General features: G+C 38.7%; 1 protein-coding gene and 1 long non-coding RNA gene across 3 annotated transcripts in view; one reads left to right on the top strand and one right to left on the bottom strand.

Annotated features, from left to right (window-relative positions):
• The window catches only part of ALDH1A2 (aldehyde dehydrogenase 1 family member A2), a 55,873-nt gene that overhangs the window by 21,310 nt on the left and 9,821 nt on the right, over positions 1–24,742 (bottom strand). Inside the window, exons 2-7 of the mRNA XM_068695199.1 lie at positions 11,172–11,276; positions 10,798–10,938; positions 9,201–9,330; positions 3,426–3,487; positions 657–785; positions 413–526 (exon numbers count right to left, since the gene is read on the bottom strand). Coding sequence (XP_068551300.1) covers positions 413–526; positions 657–785; positions 3,426–3,487; positions 9,201–9,330; positions 10,798–10,938; positions 11,172–11,276 — 681 coding nt within the window. The remainder of the gene's footprint in view (positions 1–412; positions 527–656; positions 786–3,425; positions 3,488–9,200; positions 9,331–10,797; positions 10,939–11,171; positions 11,277–24,742) is intronic.
• Positions 1–24,742, top strand: part of LOC137862808 (uncharacterized) — a 122,040-nt gene that overhangs the window by 88,727 nt on the left and 8,571 nt on the right. The gene's annotated exons all lie outside the window — the stretch shown is intronic.

The following is a 24,742-nucleotide window of genomic DNA, read 5'->3' as shown; positions in this document are numbered from 1 at the left end:
ATACTTGAATGCAGCATCAAAGCTGAAGTGTATTTGCCCCAGTTTGCCCCCTTCCTCTCCCCTTTTCCCCAAGTATGCCAAGATACACAAATTATGAATGCTAAAGCAGAATTTATGTATGCTGTGATATAAACTGGATATTCTGCTTACTTGCGTGTGATTCACATCCTCTTAAGCCCACAGGAAATCCCAGCAATATTTTTCTATCCATATCTGCTGTACTGAGGTGCTGGGCACAGCAGGAGCTGGAGGAAAAGAGCCACTTATGCTGTGATAGTGCTACAGTATATAAGCTTAGCTGGGAGGGACAGACCGGTGGTACATAAATGCATCTCTTTTATTCAGTGTCAGTAAAAAATGTAATGCAAGGACTTAATTCTATCTCCCTAAGTATTTATCTGGGAACACTTACCTCAGTAGATCCAGTAAATGCAATTTTATCAATGCCAACATGAGATGCTATAGCTGCACCAACAATTGGACCAAATCCTGGCAAAATATTGACAACTCCTGGTGGAAAGCCAGCCTGTCAAAATAGGAATGAATGCAGGGAAGCATGATTTATGAAAACTGACAGAGCATGTTAAACCAGCCGTGTGCTGGTAGTTCCTTCTCCATAAGGAGAGATGGACATTATTCCTGTCAATTATTCTTACCTCCTTGATGAGGGCTCCCATATAGAGAGCGCTGAGTGGTGTTTGTTCCGCAGGTTTAATAACTACTGTATTGCCACAGCACAGAGCTGGAGCAATCTTCCATGCAAACATCAGCAGGGGGAAGTTCCACTGTAGGAAAAAATAAAAGTTGATAGATGGAAAAATATTGCAGTGGTGTTTTGATTTCAAGATGTCAAGCTGCTACCTCACTTACTTCTCAGGCCTATCCTCAACATAAATCTTGCCCAGCACAAAGCAAGGATTTTTTTTTAATTGCTGCCATTAAGAAAGTGAGAACAGTGACCTTTTAGTTCGTTCTCTTCAGTTCAAAGAAATAAAGACCTGACCCGCAGTCTTTATAAAATAATCTTCTGCTATCTGTTAATTTTTTTACTCACAGCTTTTTTTCATTTACTGTTTTGCAGTTGTCACTTTTAACTCTCACGACAAATGGTTCTTACTACTGATACATTCAGAATGAACGGTTCATGCTGAAACATTTTTAGATGTACATTTCCATTCTTAGAGTACATCTTAAGACAGAAGATTTATACTCAAATTATATAATCACTAAATGATGAAATTACAGTAAAACTCTTCTATAAATGTCAATATTAGGTAAAAGCATTTCATTGGTATCTTTTCTCAAAAATTTCTTACCCTGCAGTTTATATGAAAGGTATGAAAAGGACCGTGCAAAGTTGACAAAAATTGCTTAAATAAAAATTCTGCACCACCATTAATTTCAACTTCATGTAACTGCAGCAGAAAATGTAGTGGGTTGTATTAATTTGGTGTATAAACAAGTTGTGGGTAAAGATAAGTGTAACAAGTCTTTGGCTTTCTGCATCCAGGTCTGATCCTAACAACAGGTTAAGTGGATAGTTCCAGTGATTTTGGTGAAAATACTAGCATAATAAAATAAAGGCACTCTCATAAAAGCATATAATAATCTCCTTTGGAAAGAAAATAGAAACTATCAGTCAGCCACTGGCCAGAACATGTTACTGCCTGATGCATATCAGCTGCCACTCTCATAGACATCTCTCTAGCCCCTGGCTAGCTTGAAAAAATACACAACTGTCTTTTCTTCACCGAACACCCAATTTTTTACTCCCTCAGTTGTTTATAAACTCCGGAGACAAAGTGATGTTTTAATTCCATCTCTAGTATATAAACCTAGGAGGGGAGCTATTGGGCCAACAGCGTGCTGACAGCCTGCACTTGTAATGGTATTGCAAGGAGAGCTTTGACGAGTTTTATAGGGAAGTACGTAGCCCTGTTTATGCTACAAAGCTGCCAAAGAGAGTATGTTTTGATGGAAGCTAGGATGTGAACGAAGACGAGAAGTTTAGTGCTAGGCTTGCTGTTTAATTTTATTTTTGTAATAATATATTTGGTAGTGTAATGGCTGAGTGCATGCAGCGGCCCTGGGGCTTTACTCTGTGACTGGTAGCTGTGGAGGAAATATGTAACAGATTAGCAGTAGTGTTAGAGTAGATGTGTATGACAGCCATGTAGAAGTTTCAAAGTAGAAACTGGGGGGGGCGGAATGAACAAGTGTGGTAGATGGCTGGATACACCAGACAAAGAGTTTTACAGATCTAAACTAAATAAATCCTGCTTCAGCCCTTGGCCAAGGTTTCTTCACAAGATTTGTCAGTTAAGCTCAATGAGACAATCCAAAGAAATGTCTAGCAACTTCGGGGTTAGCTGTTGAGGTTACTATTTTGCATCCATGTACTGAGCTGAACAATGGCCACAAAGGTGTGAAATCATAAAGATGACTTGTGAATGGAATTGGATAATGCATAGATGTCTGCAGGATGGCTGTAGCCCCAGCGTTTTATGCCTTAACAAAGGCATAAAATAACAACAAATATAAATAGGGAAAATGGGCTTAGCATTGTTGAAGTAATCTTTTCTGGCTCCTCATTTAATGGAAATGTTACATGTTGCTGTTAAGTGGGTTTGTGGTTAACATGAACAAAATAACATGAACAAAATTTTCAAGGAATGTCTTGATTAGTTCCCCAATGCTTTGTCAAGGAAAAAAGCTTCCACACAATATTTTAATAGCTATATATGAGCCTCCCATTGAAATTTCTGCCAAAGCCAGTTAACTAGTTCTTCTGAAAAAGTTAGCTTTTCAGTGTAATTCCCATGTCATGTTCAGCAACAGTGTGTTAAGGATGTATATTGGAGTGTAGGGGCAGTATTATATTTGATGAAACACTGTGTTCCTCTCTCATAACAAATAAAATAAACATTTAATGTCTCTTACTAGCTACGCAATGTTAATTGTAATGATATGTCTCCTGGAGTTTCTTCTTCTCTTCCAGCCTTGTAAAAGAAATACCAGGAAAGAATAGAATTAAAATGCATCACGTTCTCCCAGGAACTGAGGAGCCTGTTAAATCACAGTAAAAACTAAATAAATAAAAAGACTGCCACAGCAAAGCATCAATTTTCCATAAGTTGTGTGAACATCCATAACCACAGCCAGCATATTAACACTGTGTTTTGCTTTGCTTGTTTTAATCATGAGAATTCTATGACTTGAGAACTTAACTCCTAATAACAGAACCTAAACCCTATTAGCATGTTCAAATAAGCATTTGCAGGGAGGCTGTTAAAGATATGTCAACAATATGAGCTCAGCTTTTTTCGTAATGGAAAACACACATAGCTGAGGACCATGTTTTATGTGTCTTTAAAGAGAGCTGGTTTAAATGAAAATAAATAGAAGGCGCTGGTAGAGATACTCACAGGGATGATCTGTCCACACACTCCGATGGGTTCATGTCTTGTAAACGTAAAATAATCTCCATCTGAAACAGATGAGCATGGTTACTCTCAAGTGCAGTTTGACTTGGCAGAACAAACAAAAAAAAAAGCTCTAAGGATCAGCCTTTGATGGCAGTAAAAGAAATAAAGAACTCATGGAAATGTTTTTTCATGAGCTAGCATGGGAAACCTAGGTTCAGGAGCAACCTAATTGTTCTTTCTGCAGAACAAAGGGAGCAGGCAACCCATCAGAAAGTAGCCTGCTTTGTTCCTGGGGAAGGAGGACAAGCTGTACAGCACAAAAAAGGGCAGCAGCAAGGAAACCACTTACTGGCCTCTACTGATTTTGGGATGAGAGAAAAAGGAGTTGCAAAGTCAATTTCCTGAAAGGACTGACTAGAATAAAGTAATATAAAGGCAAATAATACAAGCAGATATGGGAAAATAGTGACATACATCTCCTTCATCTTCCACAGAAGACAAGGGGAGTTGAAAGTAATGGAATGGTACACCAGAGTCCGTAGATGTGGAATGAAGGTGGTAAGCCTGTGACTGATGTGTAACTGAGCACAATTCACTGCAGAACTCAACACTGTGGAGAACACGGGGTCATCACATAGCCATGCCTTGGAGAACAAGGCCTGGATCAGAGGTGGCCTCAAGCTAAACAGGCAGTCAATTTAAGTTGACAGGGAAAAGCTGAATGCAGCTGGAAAACATGATGAGAGAATAAGAAAAGTTTTGACCAACCTTTTGGACAGATAGAGGTAGATAAATAAATGAAGGGATAAAGCCACTGGAAACTTGGAAATTCTGAGCTTTTCTCACAGGCTTCTGACAGAAGTAAGATTATGGACTAATAAAGATCCTAACAACAAACATGCAGGAAAAGCAGAATGGACACCCACGAACAGGTGTGGATGGTGTGAGGTTTGAGGAAAATACTTAGCTTTCTGACCAGGTAATTATTTTTAAGGTCGGGATAAACAAAAATGGCAAAAACCAATATCCAGAGGTGAGACGTATCATTAATTAAAGCGCATGCTGTTATGCTAGATCTGCAGTCTGTAACTGAAGAAAACACTGTTGAGCTCAGGGCAGCCTGAGTCAGGTCATGAAATAAACAGATCTGTGATTTGGGGTCAGACCTGTGGTCTGTGGAAACCTTTCACATGGCCTGGCCTGCTTAAAGCAGCAGGTCTCTGCTGGCTCATTTTGCACAGCTGGTACAGGGGCTGATGGAGTTCATACTCCTTCACAAAGCTGCCTGGTGGCTGCTGCCTCAGCCCTTGCCTGTGGTCCAGGAGTACGTGCTGCAATTATATATACTGTAGTGATGTAGCTTTCTTCTCAATTGATAAAGAGCAGGAAAATGATGTGCGTGCTGGGACTGGTGAAGGCATTGACTAACCATCAGCTTTGTTAATGTGCTTGACCTGCCTCTGTGCAAAGTAGTTTAATCACTTTTGTACCTAAACCAATTCTTGTAGCTGTATAAACTAGCCCAGACTCACACTACCTCTGAATTTAGGTCAAATGTTTTTCAGTGAGGCTACAGCTGAAGGAAGGGTTACAGTAAAGGTGTAACCCAAATGTGTGCCTAGGCTGACAGTGCTTGGTCATCCTGATAAATTTGACTCTCTTTACTTTAAAAAAAAGCATTTCAACTAAGAAAGCATTTGAGAACAATGAGAACGTTACCTGGGATCAATCACAGAAGAGGATTTACCAGGACAGGAAACGGTCAGAGGGAGAACGGGAATAGGAGGAGGAGCAGTTACTATGCTTTTGCTCCCCTTGTCACAGTGCAGGTAGGTGCATGTGCTTTCCTTCACATGGCATGAGAGCACCCAGGCAGCTTTGTGGCCTCTACCCCGGTCTGGAGTTACAGACAGCCTTGTTCAGTATTGGGTGAAAACCTAACTTCACAGTGGAGAGTACATTTTGGGAACCTGCTACAATGTATTTCTGGTGACAGTAAATGGGTTAATCTATAAAGTTTCTTGCATTTAAGTACAGACTTGAAATTGAGTTTGATTAGAAATAACTTTTCAGGTATGCTCATTTCTGTACCTCTACGTCACAGAATTTTCTCAGTAGAAATCTGAGCTAAAGTAGCTAACAATACATCAGCTGGAGGCTAGAAAGAGAACAGTTATGAGACAGGTACCAATACTGTATAACCAAGACAAGGGACACGACAGAGAAAACAGAAAGGAGTTTCACATCAGGCAAGAAAACAGTCCGTCAGTTTGCTCTGCATTGACAAAATGTCATTGTACTATTTCAATCTCACGATTCCTAACAGCTTCCTTGTGGAGATGAGCATAGTTGTTTCACAAGTAGAGATGATCAGCTTGATTTTCATATTTCACAGATAGGATTCACATACCATGAGAAGATTCATCAGACCAGACAGAAGTAAAGTAGAAGTCAAAATCATATACAGGCAAAATTGTCTAAGTGCTCAAAAGGCATATAAAAGAGTCTGCTAAAAATACCAGCTTGTAATTGGTATTACTGTGAGAGGTGGATTCTCAGCCAGAAGGATGGTGACAACATAACAGTAACACAGTTAGGTTAGCACCGTATTGACTTCAGATTGTCACTCCATAATCATTGCCACATGTCTGTGTGCTTCATAGCATAAAGTTACAGATAAGTTGAACCTGGTTGCCAAGTCAGACAAATCGTGGTTAATTCTACCAAACGTGGGCAGAACTTTCTTTCCTTAGAGCAATTAATTCCATGCAGAGTTGCTTGTCCTGCTTTCTTCCACTAGACTGTAGACAGTTGCTCTTTTTGAAACCTACTTCCAAAGTTCATCATCCACAGATACTATTAAGACAGGATTTTTTTAGATTGCTTTCTAACACTACGTTTGTGAACATAGCTTCAAGTTATTCAGGAGCTTCAGATGTCTCTGGACAAGTGAAAGATTTATCTAAGAGCTGCCTTGTCCATAAGGTAAAGTAAGCTGATAACAGGGCAAAATAACTCAAGTTTGGGGAAGTGAATCATTTTTTTCTGAACAGTCAGCATGGAAAGCTCCCTGTGCTCACAAGTGAAATGAGCGAGCACAGGGATGAAATGAAGGAGCACAATGAAATGAGTGAAGAGTGAACTTCTAAAAATCTTCTTATTTGTGTATACAACTCATGCTAATGACACAGTCTAAGGTGCTATTGCTGGTTCTTGTTACTCTTAGCCTTCTGCTAGCTAGCTGGCAGCCAGAAGGACATTGCCTGAGAAGGTTTTGACAGTCTGATCCCACATCCAATCTAAAAATTTATTCTAAAAGGTTTGTAGTTTGTTGTTGTTGTTGTTTGTTTGTTTGTTTGTTTTAAACATTCTCAGCTGATGTAAATTGGCATTCTTTAGCCCTCATTGATAATAATAAAGCCTGATCAATTTGCAGCTGCTTAGCACCTGGTCCAGAGATTTGTAATTTCTAAACAGAAAGCCTCATTTATCCAGGGATCTTACTTTGGGACAGCAATACATTCTACAGATGTGTTTGCTGAGATTTCCATCAGATTTCTCTGTAATAGATATTTTATTTGCCTAACAATCATAGTATAGCCACATGCCTCATACAGCAGCACACAGCAAACTAGTGTGTGAGAGCAGAGTTGGTTCCTTAAGTTATATTATACCATATATATTGTATGTGAAGATACCTTTACACTTGCATTCAGTTGATTAGTTTAACAGTTTCTAGTCTAACCTCGTTTATGTTTTAATTTAAATTATCAAGCCTTTATGAATGGGAGCAAGCAAAGGGCAGTCTGAAGGTTTTAGCAATTTTTGGAGCAAAAGGAATGTGACTGTAAAAACCACTGTTCCTCTGTTTTCTACTTGTCTATCACTTGCCTATTTTTATTTTATAGGAAAAGAAGCCTTAAACAGGAACATAAAAGATTAGGAGGTTTCAGATTTATCAACATATTAAACAGAAAGAAAATCTAACTGGGCTTTATTTTGTTGTTATTGTCTTGTTTGGTTTCCTCTGACAAGCTGATGGTAAGTGAAAGTAAAGAGCAGATTGTTTAACACTGGCCTTCAGAACTGATAACCTGAAAATCTGTGAATATCAAAAATCATAACTTATGATTGCACGCCACTGGTACCTGTGTTAGCACTGAAGCTTGCATTTAGGAAGGCCTGCTGAAAATGTGGCTTCCTCTCCCCCTGCATAGCCCATCAACACTGAGAAATTCAGGGTTTTCATCTGTTTCACCATTTGAGGACAATATTTATTCTCCTTAAGCTGGCAGTGCCTTTTGGTGACCGACCTAAATTCTGTGTTCCTGCAGGGCTAACAAGCGAGAAGGAGGTATTCATGGACCAGGGAGAAAGGGATTAGGGAACAGGAAATTTGCTGAATATATGAATTTATGGTGCACTCTGCACTTCTGCGTGTTTAAATATGAAAACGCAAGCAGCAAAACCAGGATTTATGAATCTCAGCCTAAATAGCTATGGAAATCTTCACGAGTCCTTACAGGAGAGGCTACACCAGAAATACTAATTTTGTCATTTCTTGGGTGAATATATTCTAGTGATGATAAACATCAGTCAGTACACACTGACATTTTAATAAGCTGAACACCACGATGATTAACACTGTGATAGTTATGATCTGTTTGCCCTGCTCTGGTAATCTTGTGATTTGTTGTACAGAGAAAAAATACTGTACTGCAGCTATCAGGTTACATTATGTAGTTTTAAGGAAATTGGTACTGTACAATGACAAATTCATTTACTTGTGAGTGTTTTTTTTGCTCTCCTTCAGTAATGTGTAATTAATATGCATGTGCAATTAACGGTGTGCACCATGAAGCTGAAAATCCATAGCATAAATGTTGGTTTTTCCTTACCGTTTTCCCAAAGATTCACTTTATGTAGGTAAAAGATAAGTCATTTATCTCAATGACTGCACCTGCATGAAATCATTCTTTGCTATCATGTGCCATTTTGCATAATTATAGCAGTTGGTATATATCTAGTCCAGACTGTAAATGAATTTCTTTGCAACAGAAAATTCAGCCTGTATTTGTTAAACAGCTGGGAGGGAGGAGCAGGAGGAGGAAGAGACTTGTTGAATAAAAATAACATTGAGGATTTCTTCTGTTATCGTTGTACCAAAAAAATCAGAGCAGAATAACTAGTTTCTTAGCAGTCATAAAGATTACTCTCATACATAAAGTATAAAACTCATCCCACCACATGATTTGAGGAAGCATATGTAACAAAATATATCTGATATACATGTACAATTCTTTACAGTAACACTGCAAACTCTCTCAAAGTATACATTAGTTTGGATCCAGTGTTAGTCTCAAGTAAAATGATTTGCATAGGCAATAGGAAGACATATATAAACAAGATACATAGGTAAGCACGCTGGTTCTTAATCAGGCTGTTAACACCATATTTTTTTGTGTTCTCATCTATTCCTATAAGTATTACAGTATTTCATTGCAGATTTTGAGCCATCTCCTTCTCAGATGGGCATATGCAAAAGAAACAAAACACTTTTTGCAATGTGCATGTAGGACAGAACAATAGCAGGCCCAGCCCTTGTTAACTTTCAGATATCTGCTTCAGCAGCATACTACACACTGGAAAAAAAAACAATCTGATTTCATCTTAGCCAGTAAAAGAAGCTTCTCTTCTGTCTTTAATGAAGTAATCTATTAAGGCATTTGGCCATCAGAAGGTTTAGGTGCACACCGATGCTGTAATCTCCCTTACCTACAGGAATGGTCATTCCATGGATTTTGTCTGCCCAACCAGCATAATACCTCAGGGTTTTTATGACTCCTTGAAGGTCTACATAGAAAGCTTGCAAGAAAGGTTTGCCACTGTTGAGTGATTCCATAGTCTAGAGAACAAGAAAAGTCAATATATAAATACAGTAGCATTTTTAGTCTATTGTACTTCCGTATTCACTGTCCAATCATGACAGAAAGATTTTAATGAAGACCAACCAGTTACTCTAGAATGACTATGATTTTTAAGCATGTGCGTCCATGTGTGTCTGTGTCTGTCTGTCCTGTGTACTTGTGTGCATGTATCCACATCCACATAGATCTGCATGTTTGCATTTTCGACCTAATAGCCACTGTGTTTGGTCCAGATATATAAACACTAAATTGTTTTAATCAGGAGCCAAGATAAAAATGCCTGTCAAACTAGGTTCTGTTATGTTAATGATAACAGCTGAAAAGGGGCTCCTTGTAACCCCGTATAAATGATTTGAATCCATAAAGAGAAGAATGGACATATCCCTCCATATAATTGATGTGAATATAAAAAAATCTCTATATGGCTGCCAAGACTCCTGCTGAGGCCTGAGATATCTATAATGTACAGCCAGTTTATTTATTGCCATCAAATAAACAAACTCTCCTCTAGGGAAGCTCATAAATTAACAGCCTGATGTCCTTATTTTTAAGTTAATATTCCTATTTTTAAAAGTATCTTATAAGCTATCCTCAGGGTTCCGTAAGATCATTTAGCAAAAAGAATGCAATAAAATGTCCTAAGATGTGGAGTAGCTTAACTGACTCTCAATAGCTGCCTAAAAGAAATCATTAAGAATGGGTGAAGTACGCCCATGTGTAACACACCAACCATCAAGTGAATTTCAATAGAGAAGAATAGAAGCCTAATTCTGTGCTGACTTAACATCCCCACGAGCAATTAATGGCATTGCCTGTGGTGCAGTTCAGTAAAGAGCTTGGCTGTGGAAATACAAATCAAATGACAAGCAGAGTAAACTTGATTTGCTGTGCACTTCCTTCTCCCTGTGGCGATTTTACAGTATACACTGGTGGTAAGATGATTTAAGTGTTGACAAAGCTGGAATTAAGATGTTCAGCAGCTTAGTTCAAAGCACTTGACATGCGGAAAACAACATTAACAATGCCACCGTTTAGATGGCTTCACATGTGAGCTAAATAGCGCAATACCCAGAATTCATGTTACCAGTTCAGTTATCAGGAAACATTACACCTGATTTTTCATTAATATCTGCACAAATCACTCAGTCTTCCGATTTTTATTTATTTTTTATAAAAGTCACAAGTGTCCATGTCAGGCATATATGTGCGTGTACATTGACACATAACCATTCATTTCTCTTGCGTCCAATTTAAAGCTCGTAATTAATTGAAAGGTTGTTGTTTTTTATGAGCTTTGGATCAGGTTAGGTCTTGAGTAGCCAATCAGTCATCAAGCTAACTGTAGTATTCAAATATTATTCACGCTAACACATTTATGAGTTAATTTGCTCTCAGAATGTAAAACTGACAGGTGATTTGACCGTTAATTTTTGTGTGCCACTTACAGCAAGAGTTGCCCTGTCTCTTTCGACCAAGTCTGCTAGTTTATCCAAAAGATGGCCTCTTTCCGATGCATCCATTCTCCTCCAAACTGAGCCTAGAGAAAAAGCGAGGCGAGCAGCTCTCACTGCTTTGTCCGTATCAACCTGTCAAGAAGGAACAAATAACAAATGAAGGTAAATAAGATTACTAGGCTTATGAAATTTGCATTTGTACAATCTCTTAGTCACATGATGGCTTTTTGAACTGGGATTAACAAAAGAACTGTCCAGCAGTGGTATTCTGGAACTGTTGCTATGATACATACATATATATATTAAAAAACACACACATATCAACATACATGTATACACATATACCACTTCATGGGATGCATTACCTTGTCAGCTTCCTGGATCTCGCAGATCTGCTCTCCTGTTGCTGGATTATATACTGGGAATATTCTCCCACTTTCAGAATTTTGCCACTCATTATTGATAAAAATCTAGAAAAGGAGAAAAGTCATCAGTCCTCCTGCATAAACAAACAGTAAGGCATACAACAACAAACTCTGGGAAAGGCTGCAGATCCTAATACAAAAGAGCTAAAGCTTCTTTATGACTGTGAGAATTAGAGTTTTCAAGAGTTCAGGCTCAGCCCATGATGCCTTTCTGTATTCTGTGGTAGTGTCATTGTAGAAGCAACGTTGAACTCTAAATAACTTGTTTGACATTAAAATTTAATTCAAGCACTGTAAGCAATAAACTAAAGAAAGAAATATTGGTATTAGAGAAAAAAGCCTTGAAACTGCTGGAGCGAAGACAAGGGTTTGGAGTAATCATTCAATACCCATCTCAGTAAGTAAACATTTGGTCATTGATACAAACCAGTCAAGACTGAATAATCTCAAACATCACCATTCTTCAATACACAGTCAGTTGATTATGGCTACAGTGATGGTTTGCAGCACAGAATTAACGTGCTTATCTGTTTGGAGCAATGGAAATGGTTAAATTCCCTCCGTGTTGACATCATTTTAATTGTCATAGGCAAACCAAATTTGAATTTTAATGGTGATGACAACAGCTGTCTTGGCAGAGGTAATGACAAATTTACTTACGGTAGATTTTTACTGGTGAGTACGGACATACAAGTGTTCTACGGAATGACTTTCAAGAACAGGATGCAATTATTTATCAGCAAATATGAAATAAGGCACTCTAGAAAAATGACCAAGTGAAAGGTTTTCCTGGTATTCAGAGTCTTCCTGCCCTTGAAATCTTTCTAAGAGAAAGAATGAAAGTGTTCACATAGTTCAGGAACCATACGGCTGCCTTGGATTTCAGGTATTGATGTTGTTTTGCTGCATGCCATGAAATACAGCTTCAAATGCTGAAGGGGAAGTCCTGACCTCACTGATATCAATGGGAATTTTGCCACTAAAGAAGACATGGTCAGAAAGTCCAAGATAAAAAGTTGCAACACCAATGAGTCTGTAAAAGAAAAGATCACGATGAAGACACTGGGGTGCCCATGCATTTTAAAGAAAGTAAAGAGGCTACACACTCATATTGGCATGAGAAGCCAGAGATGCATTTGTAGAGTTTTCTGTTACCAGACATGAGCTTGTTAAGCCTACTCCAAGCCAAATGGAAGCCATGTAGTTGTGTTCTTATCAGGGCTCAGGCTTGGTGCCCCACTAACTGCATTGGCATACAGGTAGCTTCTGCTTCAGAGTGGACTCAGGACATGGGCAGGAGGAGCTTGTGCCTGCCTCAAAAAAACCTTGCAGATATAACAACTGCACACAGAAACTAATGATGACGTACTTTTGCTTTTATGGTTATGTTTCCATTGCATTTCCGTATCTGTACCTCTAACCTCAACCATTTTGCTGTATGTCCTTCTATCCATTTCAGAGTCCATCTGAAGTAAACTTATCTTCCATCTTCCCCCTACTTTTTTGTTTGTGTTTTCGAAGGTAATTGAACCCAGGACCCACTGAATCATTTCCCATCTATTGCCTACTTTGAACACTGTATTTACCTTGAACCTGTTCATGTCCTTGAACTGTAAGCCCCTTGGACAATGGGCAGTGTCTTTGTGCTCATTGATTGCACAGCTTTTCAAATTGAGGTATTGGTCCCTGATAAGACCAATGGAGCTAACCCAGACAAATGAGTTTTGGAGCCGACCAGACAAAAAAAATGAACAAAAGAATCATTGGTGTCATCTGTAGTGACTAACACCATAAGCCAAAAATCCTCTAGCGTATCACCATCATTTTTTAGATCATATGTAAGTGAAAACAAAGGAACTCAGATATGTGACCTGTGTGGAAGAAGGACTTTTACCAACATCCTTTCCGTGGAGTTCAGTGGAGTTTACTACACAGACATGGTAGGGGAGTACACTGAGGGAGGGGAAGGGAGAAGAGCTTGCAGCTTCAGGAGCAGATGGCCAAAAGAGATGTAAAGATGTTTGTTTAAGGTTACATTATGTACATAAACACATAGGTTTCTTGTGTGATCTCTTGAAATAGATTCTTGTCTTGAAAGAATAAAACAGGTTGAGTAAAACAACCTAAGTGAAGGCAACTACAATTTACTGCTCTTCCTATACAGAAGTGGTCTGCTCTTTTTTAAAGAGATTTAAAAATGTTAACTACATTCTGCTGAGATGAACACCTGATCATCAGGTTTGCCTGTACAAAGGACATGTTTAGGTTCTTGAAGTAGATTTTACCATAGAAATAAGAAATAGTGCCTTGGAATTGCACAAGAGTGTTGCAATGCAAGTTGACTGGAACTATATTTTATTGAATACTCCGTTTATCCCACAGGCTTAGAAAAAGAATAGCAATAGCAAATATTTCAGATAGGACATGGGAAAGATCTACTTGGCATAAAGTTAGAGTTGAAGGCAAGAGAAATTGCTACTGTTAATGGTTAATGTTAGTTTCTTCCTGTTCCACTTTCTATAAACAAGGTATTGCCTATACAAGCTCATTACTGTAAACTGAGCACATTTAAATTGGCAGTAAAATCAGAGTATTTACTCTAGTGCACATATAAAGTACCTAGTCCCATGTTTTGGAATGGTTTCAAGTCTTGAAATCCAGCAGCTGGCGGCTTTACAAGCAAAACCTTACACTTAAATAATTCACTTTTGAAAGTTTTAGGTGTTCTGTGTCAGGTAGTACCATTCAGCAGATATTCCTACCACCAAGACTTAGATTCTTTTGCAATAAATTTGCATTCACATGGGCTTTTATAACTCTTCCAGCACTACTGGCTCCAATGGCTGTTGATTAAACATATATATCCTGTACATTTAATCTGACTTTCATTATGGCCACTTCGTAAAAATGCCATGAAATGGACAAGCGATGACACATTGCAAGAACAAGGAATCCCTGCAAAGCCTCAAATTGTTTTTTTTCCTCCCTTATTTATAGTGACCGTGGTAAAGGCTAACTCTAAATCAGAGAGAATATTTGACAGCAAATGTTCCTATCTATGGATTATATATAACCCATCCAAAACACCAGATGAAAAAAGGATAACCCCAGAAAAAAGAAGGGCTTGCTTCCATGTAAATCATGCTACAAATTGGACAACACCCAGTGAGTTCATTGTTCAACCTCAATTGTGAAGGCTATTCACATTTACTATTCCCCTGGAATCAATGTTAATTAAGGCTGACTGGGGCTATAAATCAGCCTTTGGTTTTTACAACTTAATTCAGCATTAAGCATATATATGTAAATAAAAGGTAACTGATTAACCACTTGAGTTTTCCAGGAGTTACTGAGGTAATTTGTTTTTGTTTGAGTCCTAGTGTTACCTTTTGTGGTTTGCAGTAGGGAAAAGAAAAAGTGTATAGTATGTCATGTATTTGCTATGCGGTATTGTGAGTAGTTAAATAATCTGGCCTGTTGGGTGCTATCAACAAAACTTTGCCAAAATGGAAAGGGAAGAAGGAAACACTTGAAAACTTTTGGAACACAGGAACATGGAGTTTGCCATCTCCTTTCAGAAGAGCCAATAACTGCAGTAATGTCCAACCAGTAAGAGAAAAGGCAACCCTTCTGCTTTATTGAGGTGTCCCTGTCAGCACAGGCATTTGGCTAAGAACAAACCCAACAGGCAGAACAGACGCTACCTCCTGTAAATGAGGAATCTGGATGTAGCTGGTGTCCAGTAGTCTAGAGAGGAAGGTAACCACTGTTTCTTCACCAGCAGTGCAGCGCGAGGCACCCTGCAAGACAGGGCAATAGCTGGGGTAGTGGATGTGTGGGTGTGTATGTGCACAGGATGGGCAAGCCTAGCAGGCAGGTACCTCACAGCACAACAGGTAACCCATCCTAAAGGTATCTTGGTAATTTCTGTTCCTCTCCAAATGAAAGGTAGAGAGGATGTGGCTTTTCCTAAAAGAACAGGCACTGTCTCCCAGGCTCTAATAACCTCTTCCTCATACACACATGCCTTGCATAGACTTTTTGGTATTTAGAACTTTGCAAGATAATGGTGCCACCACGTAATTGCTAGATTCAAATTCTGCCCATGGTTGCTTATATACAGCCACTGCTGATTCCTTTAAGAGATGCATGTGACTAACCAAGGAAGCATTCTGGCTCATCATATAGGGTACATGACTGTTCAGAGCTTACGAGATACCGTAACATACAAACCTGTGTACAAAGGAAAAAGAACATTTAGAATTACCATGTAAAAATTCAAGTTACTTGAGACTCTGCTGAAATGTAGTTGGAAGGAAATCATATATTGTACTTTGAGTAAGATCTGCATTTAAAAAGCACTGGGCATTGAGTTCAATAGCATTGTTGTATGCTCATCAGCTTTGAAATCAAGCCGCAAGTAGACGTCTTTAGTTTAAAGCAAAGTAAATAAAGCTTTGCAAATAAGCAAATACAGTATCTTGTATAAGTAGCCATCTGACCCAGTTGGCTTGCTAATGGTTAGCAACTTAGTGTTCATTTCAAACTATGGAGGTAATTCATTTCTAAATAGGAGTGATAAACAGTCAAAGAGAAAGGGATTTGTACAAAACATCTACAATGCCATAGTAGCAAAATTTACAGCAGGGAGGAAATATGCAGGATTTTATGTTTTCATCACTATTTACCACTGAGGAAGTACAATACAAGAATCATTTTGTTTGTGTGTATAAATACAGAATTAAAATGCAGCACAGAAATAATACCACCTTTACAGCTCTTAGCTTGGTTTTCTGGCACTACAAATTCCATCTTATGCTCACCCAGGGGCTAGCCCTGGATTTGGAAATGGGGGCTGATTCTTAAATTCATTGAGGAGTCCTGCTTGCTCTCTTTTTTTGTATCATCTCTAACAACATAGGAAAAAAAAAGAAGTAATTTGGGTTACTTTAAGTCAGAAGAGCAATCAACACAGGTGGCAACAATGTAACTTTTCATTTCCTTCCTTGAAAATATTCTCAAATGATGTGCAAATGAAATGATGATCTGCATTCTTAATTTGATATTGCTTAGTGATGATGTCACCAGACATTTTCTTCAGACTCTCCAGCTGTATAAGTAAGAACTGCAGCCAGTAGACAGACAGTGGCCTAGCCTTCAGCTCTTTAGAGGTGGAATTATTTTCCCATGAATTTAATAAACAATGTTTTTGTACTGTTGCAGCTCCAGAAATGTTTTTTTGGTACAGGAAGAAGATTTTAACATCCAAATAATAATGGCTTCCCACAGGAGATATGGTTCTGGATGAATGGAGGAATGAATGGGAATTTCCTAACTCAATTGATTTAGTAGCTGGTTATAGTTTCATTCCATCAAAGATCTTTTTTTCATATGTGGCTTCCTCCTTAGAGAGCCTTTGACATTAAATCTGCAAGGATGGGGGAGGGGGCATCAGATGCCAAAGTACTTTATAAAAGAATCACAGCTGTTCAGCCTTCAGCATCTTCTCATAGCTGGAGGCATTAAAAAATACATATAATGGCTTTTTTTTGTGTGTGTGTGTGTGATGGGGTGGGGGACATACAAACATTTTAGAGGCATGCAAAAAATCCAGCAGCAGCATTTCCCTTGGTAAATACTTCATAACATCACAGATACTGGGCACCTGTGCCTCAGTCTGGTCAGGAAATTTCATATCCTTTCCCATCACAGCAATTTCATTTCCTCTCCTTTGGAAACAATTCAGGAGTCCTAATGATTAGTACAATTGCAAGGGAATGAAGTAGAAGGGATTGCCAATCAGAGGTGCAGATTGTTTATTTTCTCAGGCTTTGTTTTCCTCCACTTTTATGGCTGTCTTGATACAACAAATCTCTTACTTTCTAGCCAGAGCATTTTGTGGGGCACTCTTGGGATTGACTGGAAACCAACAGCTGGCTACAGAATCAGCAAAACCTGGTTTATAAACAGGCATTAAGAAAGCAAAAGCCAACTGAAGCAGACTGACTGAGGACTGGTCAGCAATTGAATAGCAGCAGTGATCTGTTTAGAAGGGGATCGTTCGGGTCAACAGTAGGACTGAGATGCTCTTTGCCATGCAGTTCACAAATTGGACTCAGAAGCCAGCCTTCCCAAATGCTCTCAGTGCTGAGCCCTGCTTTGTAAGGCAGTCAGCACGTGAGCCTTTCATCGGGCAGTGCCAAAGACTGCATCACTTTCCTGCTTATATTAAGGCTTCCTCTGGCTTGAGCACACAACCACAAATGGTTATCATGGTTTGCATTTCAGTTACCACAGAGCAATATCACTCCTGCAATAGTGACCCAGGCTTTGGTTCTTGTAATGAGATACTGTTCAAATGTAGAGGAATTATAATTATTTTGAGAGGAGTAACACTGAACTATACATGAATAACAATGACCTTTGCACTACGTTTAATTCTGGCAAGCAATGCTGCTATGGCTATAGCTGGTTTTCAGCTATTAAAGGTCCAATCCGTTCCTCATTAATCAACAGGAAACCTCCAACTGGTTTCAGTGGGAGCTGGATCAAGCAACAGCAACAGCCTGCGGAGGGGTGTTTATACTCAGAGACAAAGCTATTTCACTGGAGACTTGACACCCACTCCAGAGCCTGTGAGGTCTGCAAAGGCCAAACAAAACCAGAACAGACTGATTTTTATTCTTCTTTGCCCGTTTCTGTTTCTTTGCTGACATTCTAGTTCATCGTGGCTCCTTCCCTCTCTCTACCTCACCTGCCCTCAAAAGAGAGTTCTTTTCTAAAACTGTGTATTTGGGGATTTGTCATGATTGTATCTTTTAACTCATTTGGTCCCCGGAGTCAGAAGGACCGTACAATAGCCTATACACTTGGTCTGCTATAAATGAAGGTTTACTTCATAAACTGAAGCTAGAAATTTCACTTAAGAAAGTCTAAAATTCAGAGTGTACTGAGATGTCTGGAGAACTTTAAACATTTACAAACATACTACAGCAGGAGGATCAAAAAAGCAGAAGTGGACAGGAAACACAAAAGCGAACGAGGCTGCTCTGGTTTCACTGTCAGTGCAGAGGTATGTTGCAGTGTAGCAGAATTATGTCTATGCAACCTGAGTCCTGTGCCCCGGGTACATGTCTGGATGAGAAGATGGGGTGTTCATCTTCTCTGGATATAACTTCCAAGTAACAATGCCTGAGCCAAGCCTACTGAAATCAGTCCTTGACAAACAGTCCTTGACATCAGCAGAGTTTGGATCAGAAGCTGAGTATTTAAAATAGGTGACTGCATCAAGCTCAAGACATTTCAGCATGTGTAAATGAACTCAGACACAAAGCTGGAGGATTCGTATGGTCTAACACCTGATGGTGGCACTTGCTGTGGAAGTTCTGGCTTTTTGCTGTCCCTGTGGGGCAGGAGGAGAGGGAGGCATTCCCCAAGGTCTGCAATTGTTGCGCTGGCCCGCTAATCCAGACATCTTGTTTAGGTGCTTAAGGACAAATACACAGGTGCCCCCAGCCACTCACAGTTGGTGTATGTTTTGGGAACGGTATGCTAGGAACCGGGTGTGAGTGGGAAGAGAAATTTGGGGCAATGCAGGTTCACTGTGCAGCAAATGGAATCAGAAAAGGCTCGAAACCTCCTGTCAGTCTGCTGTGAAAGTGGAATGTAACATGATTTTTTTTCTCCTCTGTGTCCCAAGTCCCTCACACCAAATGTTTGATCTGCCTATCTTCCTGCCTTAATTAGTCTTCTGTCTTTCTGGGAGTTGAGTCTGTTCTTTTGCAAATGGCAGCACATCAGACAGGGGAAACCTGTCATGTTTGTTTTCTAAGCTGTAGGGGGCACCCATTTGAAAAAGACTCATGGCTTATCTAAACGTTTTTGTTTGTATGATTTTGAATTAGGAAGTTTGAGTAATTAGTTGAGGAGATTAAATAAGTCTTTACAACATGCAGTAGCATGCTTACTTGGCTTTTCTTTTTTTCTTTTTTTTCTTTTCCCATAAGTATGTCCTGCACAAAACTCGGGCTACCAAACAGTGATGATATCCTTTTCTATTTTAGTTTCTCACTGTGCCATACTGATGTAGCATTCATTATTTCAATTTAGTCTCATTGAAGGGACTACTTTGTATCCGGTTGTTTGAGAAAATTTGTCTAAAGAGAAGAAACTTCAGATTGTATTTTTTGTTGAACTATACCCACCACAAACATTTTATTCATTTTGGCTGTCTTCTTAAGACTTGTGGGAAGAAAAAAAAAAAAAACAAACAAAAACACAAAACAAACAAAACCACAAAACACAGCCTTATTTACAGCACATAAAGACTGTAAGTAAAGTAATTTTTACTATTTTTACTTTTCAAAGTAACTTCAAAGTAATTTCTTTTTTTTTCTTTTTCAGTTAAGGAAGAATTTTTTGTACTGTTAGTAGCAAAATACAGAAGCAATTACAGTTTCCTGTAGCTCAGGTAATATTTTATGCATTCCTGAGAAACTAAGCTCCCAAGCTTCACTCATCCTTTTACTTATGGGGTTCTCCTTAATTGCTGAAGAAAAACATATACTGTCTTGCTCTGTGCTGTATCAGATTTTTTTTTTTTTTCTGAAGATAAGATGCCTAAAAAATTGTATATGCTCTGGTTTTCTACTGATAACAAAGAAAAGCCATCACTGAACAACATAGGTAAGGATGGTGGTGCTTTTATGCAGTATATGATATTTGGTGGCACTTACTGCAACTTAAAAATGAAATAATGAAAGATTTCTACAAATCCATTAAACCAGGAGAGAAGGGGAGGGAGTATTTGTTTACAGAATCAATTATTGAGCTGTCACTGGACTTTAATGAAGTTGTGACTATTAAGAACTTGATCCTGGAAAGCCTTCCACAAGCACTCATTTAAGACTGTGGGAATGAGGGGTTTGTATAAACAAGGTTAATATTAGTCTGTAGTATTCCTGTGTTTTGCATTGTTTGTGCATTGCAGGTGTTATGTGCTCACTATGTGCAACATAAAACAAGGCAATCTTTTTATTTGTACATGGGAGACATTCTGCCATTTAAAAGAATGTAGCAGATTTTTTGTAGGTAACCGTTTGCCTTTAAATGCTCATCACCAAAGAACAAGGTCTTAGAAATCAGCTATGCTGTGTAAATATATACTCCTCCTAGGATTTCACACTATAGGCAACACAGAAAAATACGATGGACAAATACTTTTCAACCTAAAAGCTCCATCTGAGAAAATTACCTTACACATGAGAAATTGCTGGAATGTCAACTTCATTTGCAGTGGCCCCTTATGGCCTGATCACCCTCCCTGGCACGATAAATCACTGGCAAGATCCTTACCTTAACACGTTTGATCTCAGCTCAGCAAGACTTGGTTTTGATGTGAAGAACTCCAGATCTGTTAGGTCAGAGACAAATAGCAGAGCCACTGACCTGCAAAGTGCTAACTCTATATTAGACCCAAGTGAGCAGCCATAAGCTCCTGGTAACTTTGCCTTCACTTGTACTTTGCATCCTGAATATTTTCAAATACTACTGTTAGAACGCTTTGTTAAATGATGCCAATGACATTTCCTTTCATGTCATTCTGCACATACAGAATCCACAAAAAGTCAAACAAACAAATAACCAAGCACTATGAGAAGCATTGTCTTGGATAACCTGCGCTTCAGGCTACATGAAATCAAACTCCGTACTCATCAATGTATTTGGTTTACATAAATGGTTTGCAGTGTCCCTTTTCTGTCTAAACCATGTTTACCAATAGGTATCATAAATAACTGTATTTACTACTACACTCGTTGAGGTGATTGTAAATGCCTGGATGCACATCTGTACATACAACTTCAAATTACTCCTAAAAGAATAAAAATCTGTCTTGTGAAGTTTGTGTTCAAGTCCAAACTTTCACAAAGACCAGATGTTGCTCAAGTCTTGCAGCCTCAGTTTGAAACTATTCCTTATTATCCTGGTTAAACAGTCACTTATCTCTAGGATAGTGAGCAGGAGTGTTAGTCTACCAGAAAATTGGATGTTCTTAATGGGCTTTTGGGGGAGAATAGCTTTGCATCATCAGCATTAAGTTAAATCACATTAAGTACCTACTTACAACACAGGGATTACCACTTATGACATCTCTGGTGAAAGCCTTTAAAACAAATTGTTGTGTTTGTTAGAAGAAGCTGTGAGATAACAATTCCCAGAAGTCTGATTTATAAACCTTTTTGCTCTTCAAGAAGATGCAAAGGAACACTACACCTCTCCTCTTATTCAATACTGCAATGAAATCTCTCAGGCTGTAAATTCTTTTCAATAAAAAGGCTTGGGAAATCTTGATTTATTTACTGGAGGATATTCCTCTGGAGAGAAGCAGCCTTTAACTAGATTCCTTTGCTTCAGAGTTCAGTTCTTATTTCTTCTGCAATTCTTTCTGCTGATTAGACACTGACTTTACACATACAGAACTGGAATAGGCCGTTCTACTTTTTATTATTCATAAGGCTGATTGGAGAGAACCAGGCTTAAGCTGTCAAAGTATCCTGCTGTGCTTGGATACCTGACAAATTTACACCCTAAAGTACACTGTGGTGCTAAGACTAAAATGGGATGTGTCCTTACAGTCCCAAGCAAATAAACCACTTCAGGGTGTAGCAAAATAATGCCAGTATTTAATAGAGCTTCACATTTTTATATATGGTTGGAAAGCTATTCCATATAGAAATGTAGGCCTGCATGAAAAATGAGATCTACTTATCTTTAAATAGAAGCAGACCAGTAACTCTGAGCATGTAAATTAAAAACACGACCCTCACCTTTTGCCAAACATGAAGCATTAAAAACATGGACTAAGGCAAAAACAAAGTCTAACTACACAGAGATTTCCTTAAATGAGCAAAGTAAGTTATAAGTCTTGTCAATAAAAAGCCTTCCTTAAAAACAATGTTCATATACATAGTTCTGAGATATTTTTTTCCCCATTTCCTTTAAAATTTGTGTTTCTCTTCTCCTTTCGAACCAAATTCCCTTTTTCTCTGCTGGAGCCCCTTGTAATGATACCAGAATGTGGGCAAATCTCATTAGTCTCCCTGCTGTTTACAAGACAGGATTTATGCTCAGTGTAGTGAACACAATGACACATGGCTAAAAACCACCATCAGGACTTAAACCTGAGATATTTTTCACCCAGACATTGCAAATACTATTGGCATGTACAGGTACGAAAAACAGTATTAATGACTGCAAACATAAGTCACCCAGCTTTCTGTAAAGAGTATACCAATAACTAGCAATTTGTTAAAGGTTAATTTCATGCAACCTCTGGCAGTTATCTGGTATAAGATATGTCACCAATTCAATCCATTAAGTAATAACTAAATTCTCATGGGACCTAGCTGAAGTCAAATGTTGTTATTCCAGGTTCACTGCTTTTAGTCTCCCTGAAGACCATTTAGGCAAACAGCTGGAAGAGCTGACTACAGAGGTTCCCAGTCACAGGGAATCACTCTAGGAAAGCAAGTAAAGGCTTCTAACCAGGAAATAAGTTATCAAGGATTGGTCCTAATGCTCCCTCAAGGAGAGAAATGAAATGAGTCTGAGCAAGAGCATGAGCACACTTGTGTTTCAGCTAGAAGAATCCAAACATTAAAAGCCATTGTCTTGGCTGATGGCAGGGAGAGCTATGCTTCACCAATTGCTGGGCAGCTTCTGCACGTGGCTCACGATTGTCATCTAAATAGCAGGGCCTTCCTTCTTTCTCTGTGTTGAAGTGCTTTACTACAACAAAACCTGTGAGAAGAAACTAATCCGATGCAACAACCTGGTCTTCCAGTGTTTTTTCCACATTGCACTGATGGAAATCCTTCTCCTAAGAGGAAAGTACAGAAGGAAGCAATGCCGCAAGCTTCACCTCAAATCATAATGCAGATTTTCTAGCAAGGATGACTCTGCCTCCCAGATAACACTCAAGGGAATGACGAGAGACAACAACTGATACAGCCAGTGCTCCAAGTGACACAGAAAGAGAGCAAAGAGCATGAAGAGATCCTTTTATCAATATTGCATGTACATACATAGGTGAGTGCAGAGAAAAGAGCATAATAATTGTATACGTGTAAACACTGCCTCTGAAATTCACCTGTATTTCCATTTCCCCAGAATAGTGCACAGAGAAAAAGAGGTTTTTCTGTTCTAGTAGTCTGACTGGTTTAGCAAGAGATCCTGCCTCTGCCACTGACCTACTGTCTCAGATGGTCATGGTTACACTCCCACAATTTTAAACTCCCCCATCCGTGAAGAAACTTCGTCACCAGTTTTACAGTGAGACTGAATCAATTAATGCTTTCTAAAAGCTTTGATGGAAAGAGATGAATATTAACGTTTGCAGTTGTGTGATGCTAGCTAAAAATGTCTTTACTAATGTAAGAAATGGACTTTAAAATTGCTCTCGAAGGGCTGGAACACCAAGACGAGGTCATCAGCAGCACAGCTAGCACATTTAGTGTTAATTTAATATCACAGATTCAGAGGACAAGTGAAAAAACAGAGCTTGATTATCACCTCTTAGGACAACAGCATCCCAGAAACATCACAAAAGACATTAGAGGCCGTTAGGTAGCTGTAGTAAAGAAAGTGTGGTAAAGACAAAGAGAAGAAAACCAACAAAACATCAACACTGATAGAAAATGTGAAAGCTTAGCCAGATGTCCTGAAAAAAACCTGTGCATGTTTCTCAAGGTCTGTGCAGGCCATTCTGGTACAAGACTGCTGCAACCATATGTCACAACCAAAGAAACTGGAGAAAATAAAATAAACCTCCTGATTTGGAAAGGCAGATGGTAATTTCTTGATAGCTTCTAACTACTCAAAAATAAACTACTTCTGTTACAACCAAAAAGACACATGAGTAAATGTAAAAAGTGTATGTTATGGTATACTGGTAAGTTTTGAAAATACTCACTGGAATGAGGACAATGCTTTTATTATGCCTGGATGCAAAGAACATTTAAAATAAACTCCAAATAAGTTTCAAATAACAAAATTGTTCTTAAAAAAATAATTCTATGCATCCAACTGTCAGTTACATAAATGCTTCCTCATATGACTTTGACAGTGTAAAGAAGTATTAAAGCTAGTTTAAATGTAATTTCTATTTTAAGGACTTTTAACACTGGCAGAGTGGTAAATGAGAATGAGGTGCAATGTCATGGGAAGTGCTTTAGTGGTTAGGCTGAAAAGACTTTACAGGGTTTTTCAACTAACTAGATCACAATTTTCATCTAGGTCATCTTACAGTTATGAAATAAAAGCACAAGTGCCAATAAACCAGCATAAGAAACCTAAGTGTGAAAATGGGTGGTCTGGACTGTATCACAGAGAGGAAAAAGAAATAGCCTTTTTTGAACATAAGGGGATGCGAATTATCAGAGACATACCACGATTTCTAGCTATAAACTTAGGCAGAGAGGACAAGTCGGGCTCTGTAGAGGGGGGATTAGCTC

Source organism: Anas acuta, chromosome 12 (assembly GCF_963932015.1).
Source record: "Anas acuta chromosome 12, bAnaAcu1.1, whole genome shotgun sequence".
Taxonomy (NCBI): domain Eukaryota; kingdom Metazoa; phylum Chordata; class Aves; order Anseriformes; family Anatidae; genus Anas; species Anas acuta.
This window is presented reverse-complemented; position numbering and strand designations above follow the sequence as displayed.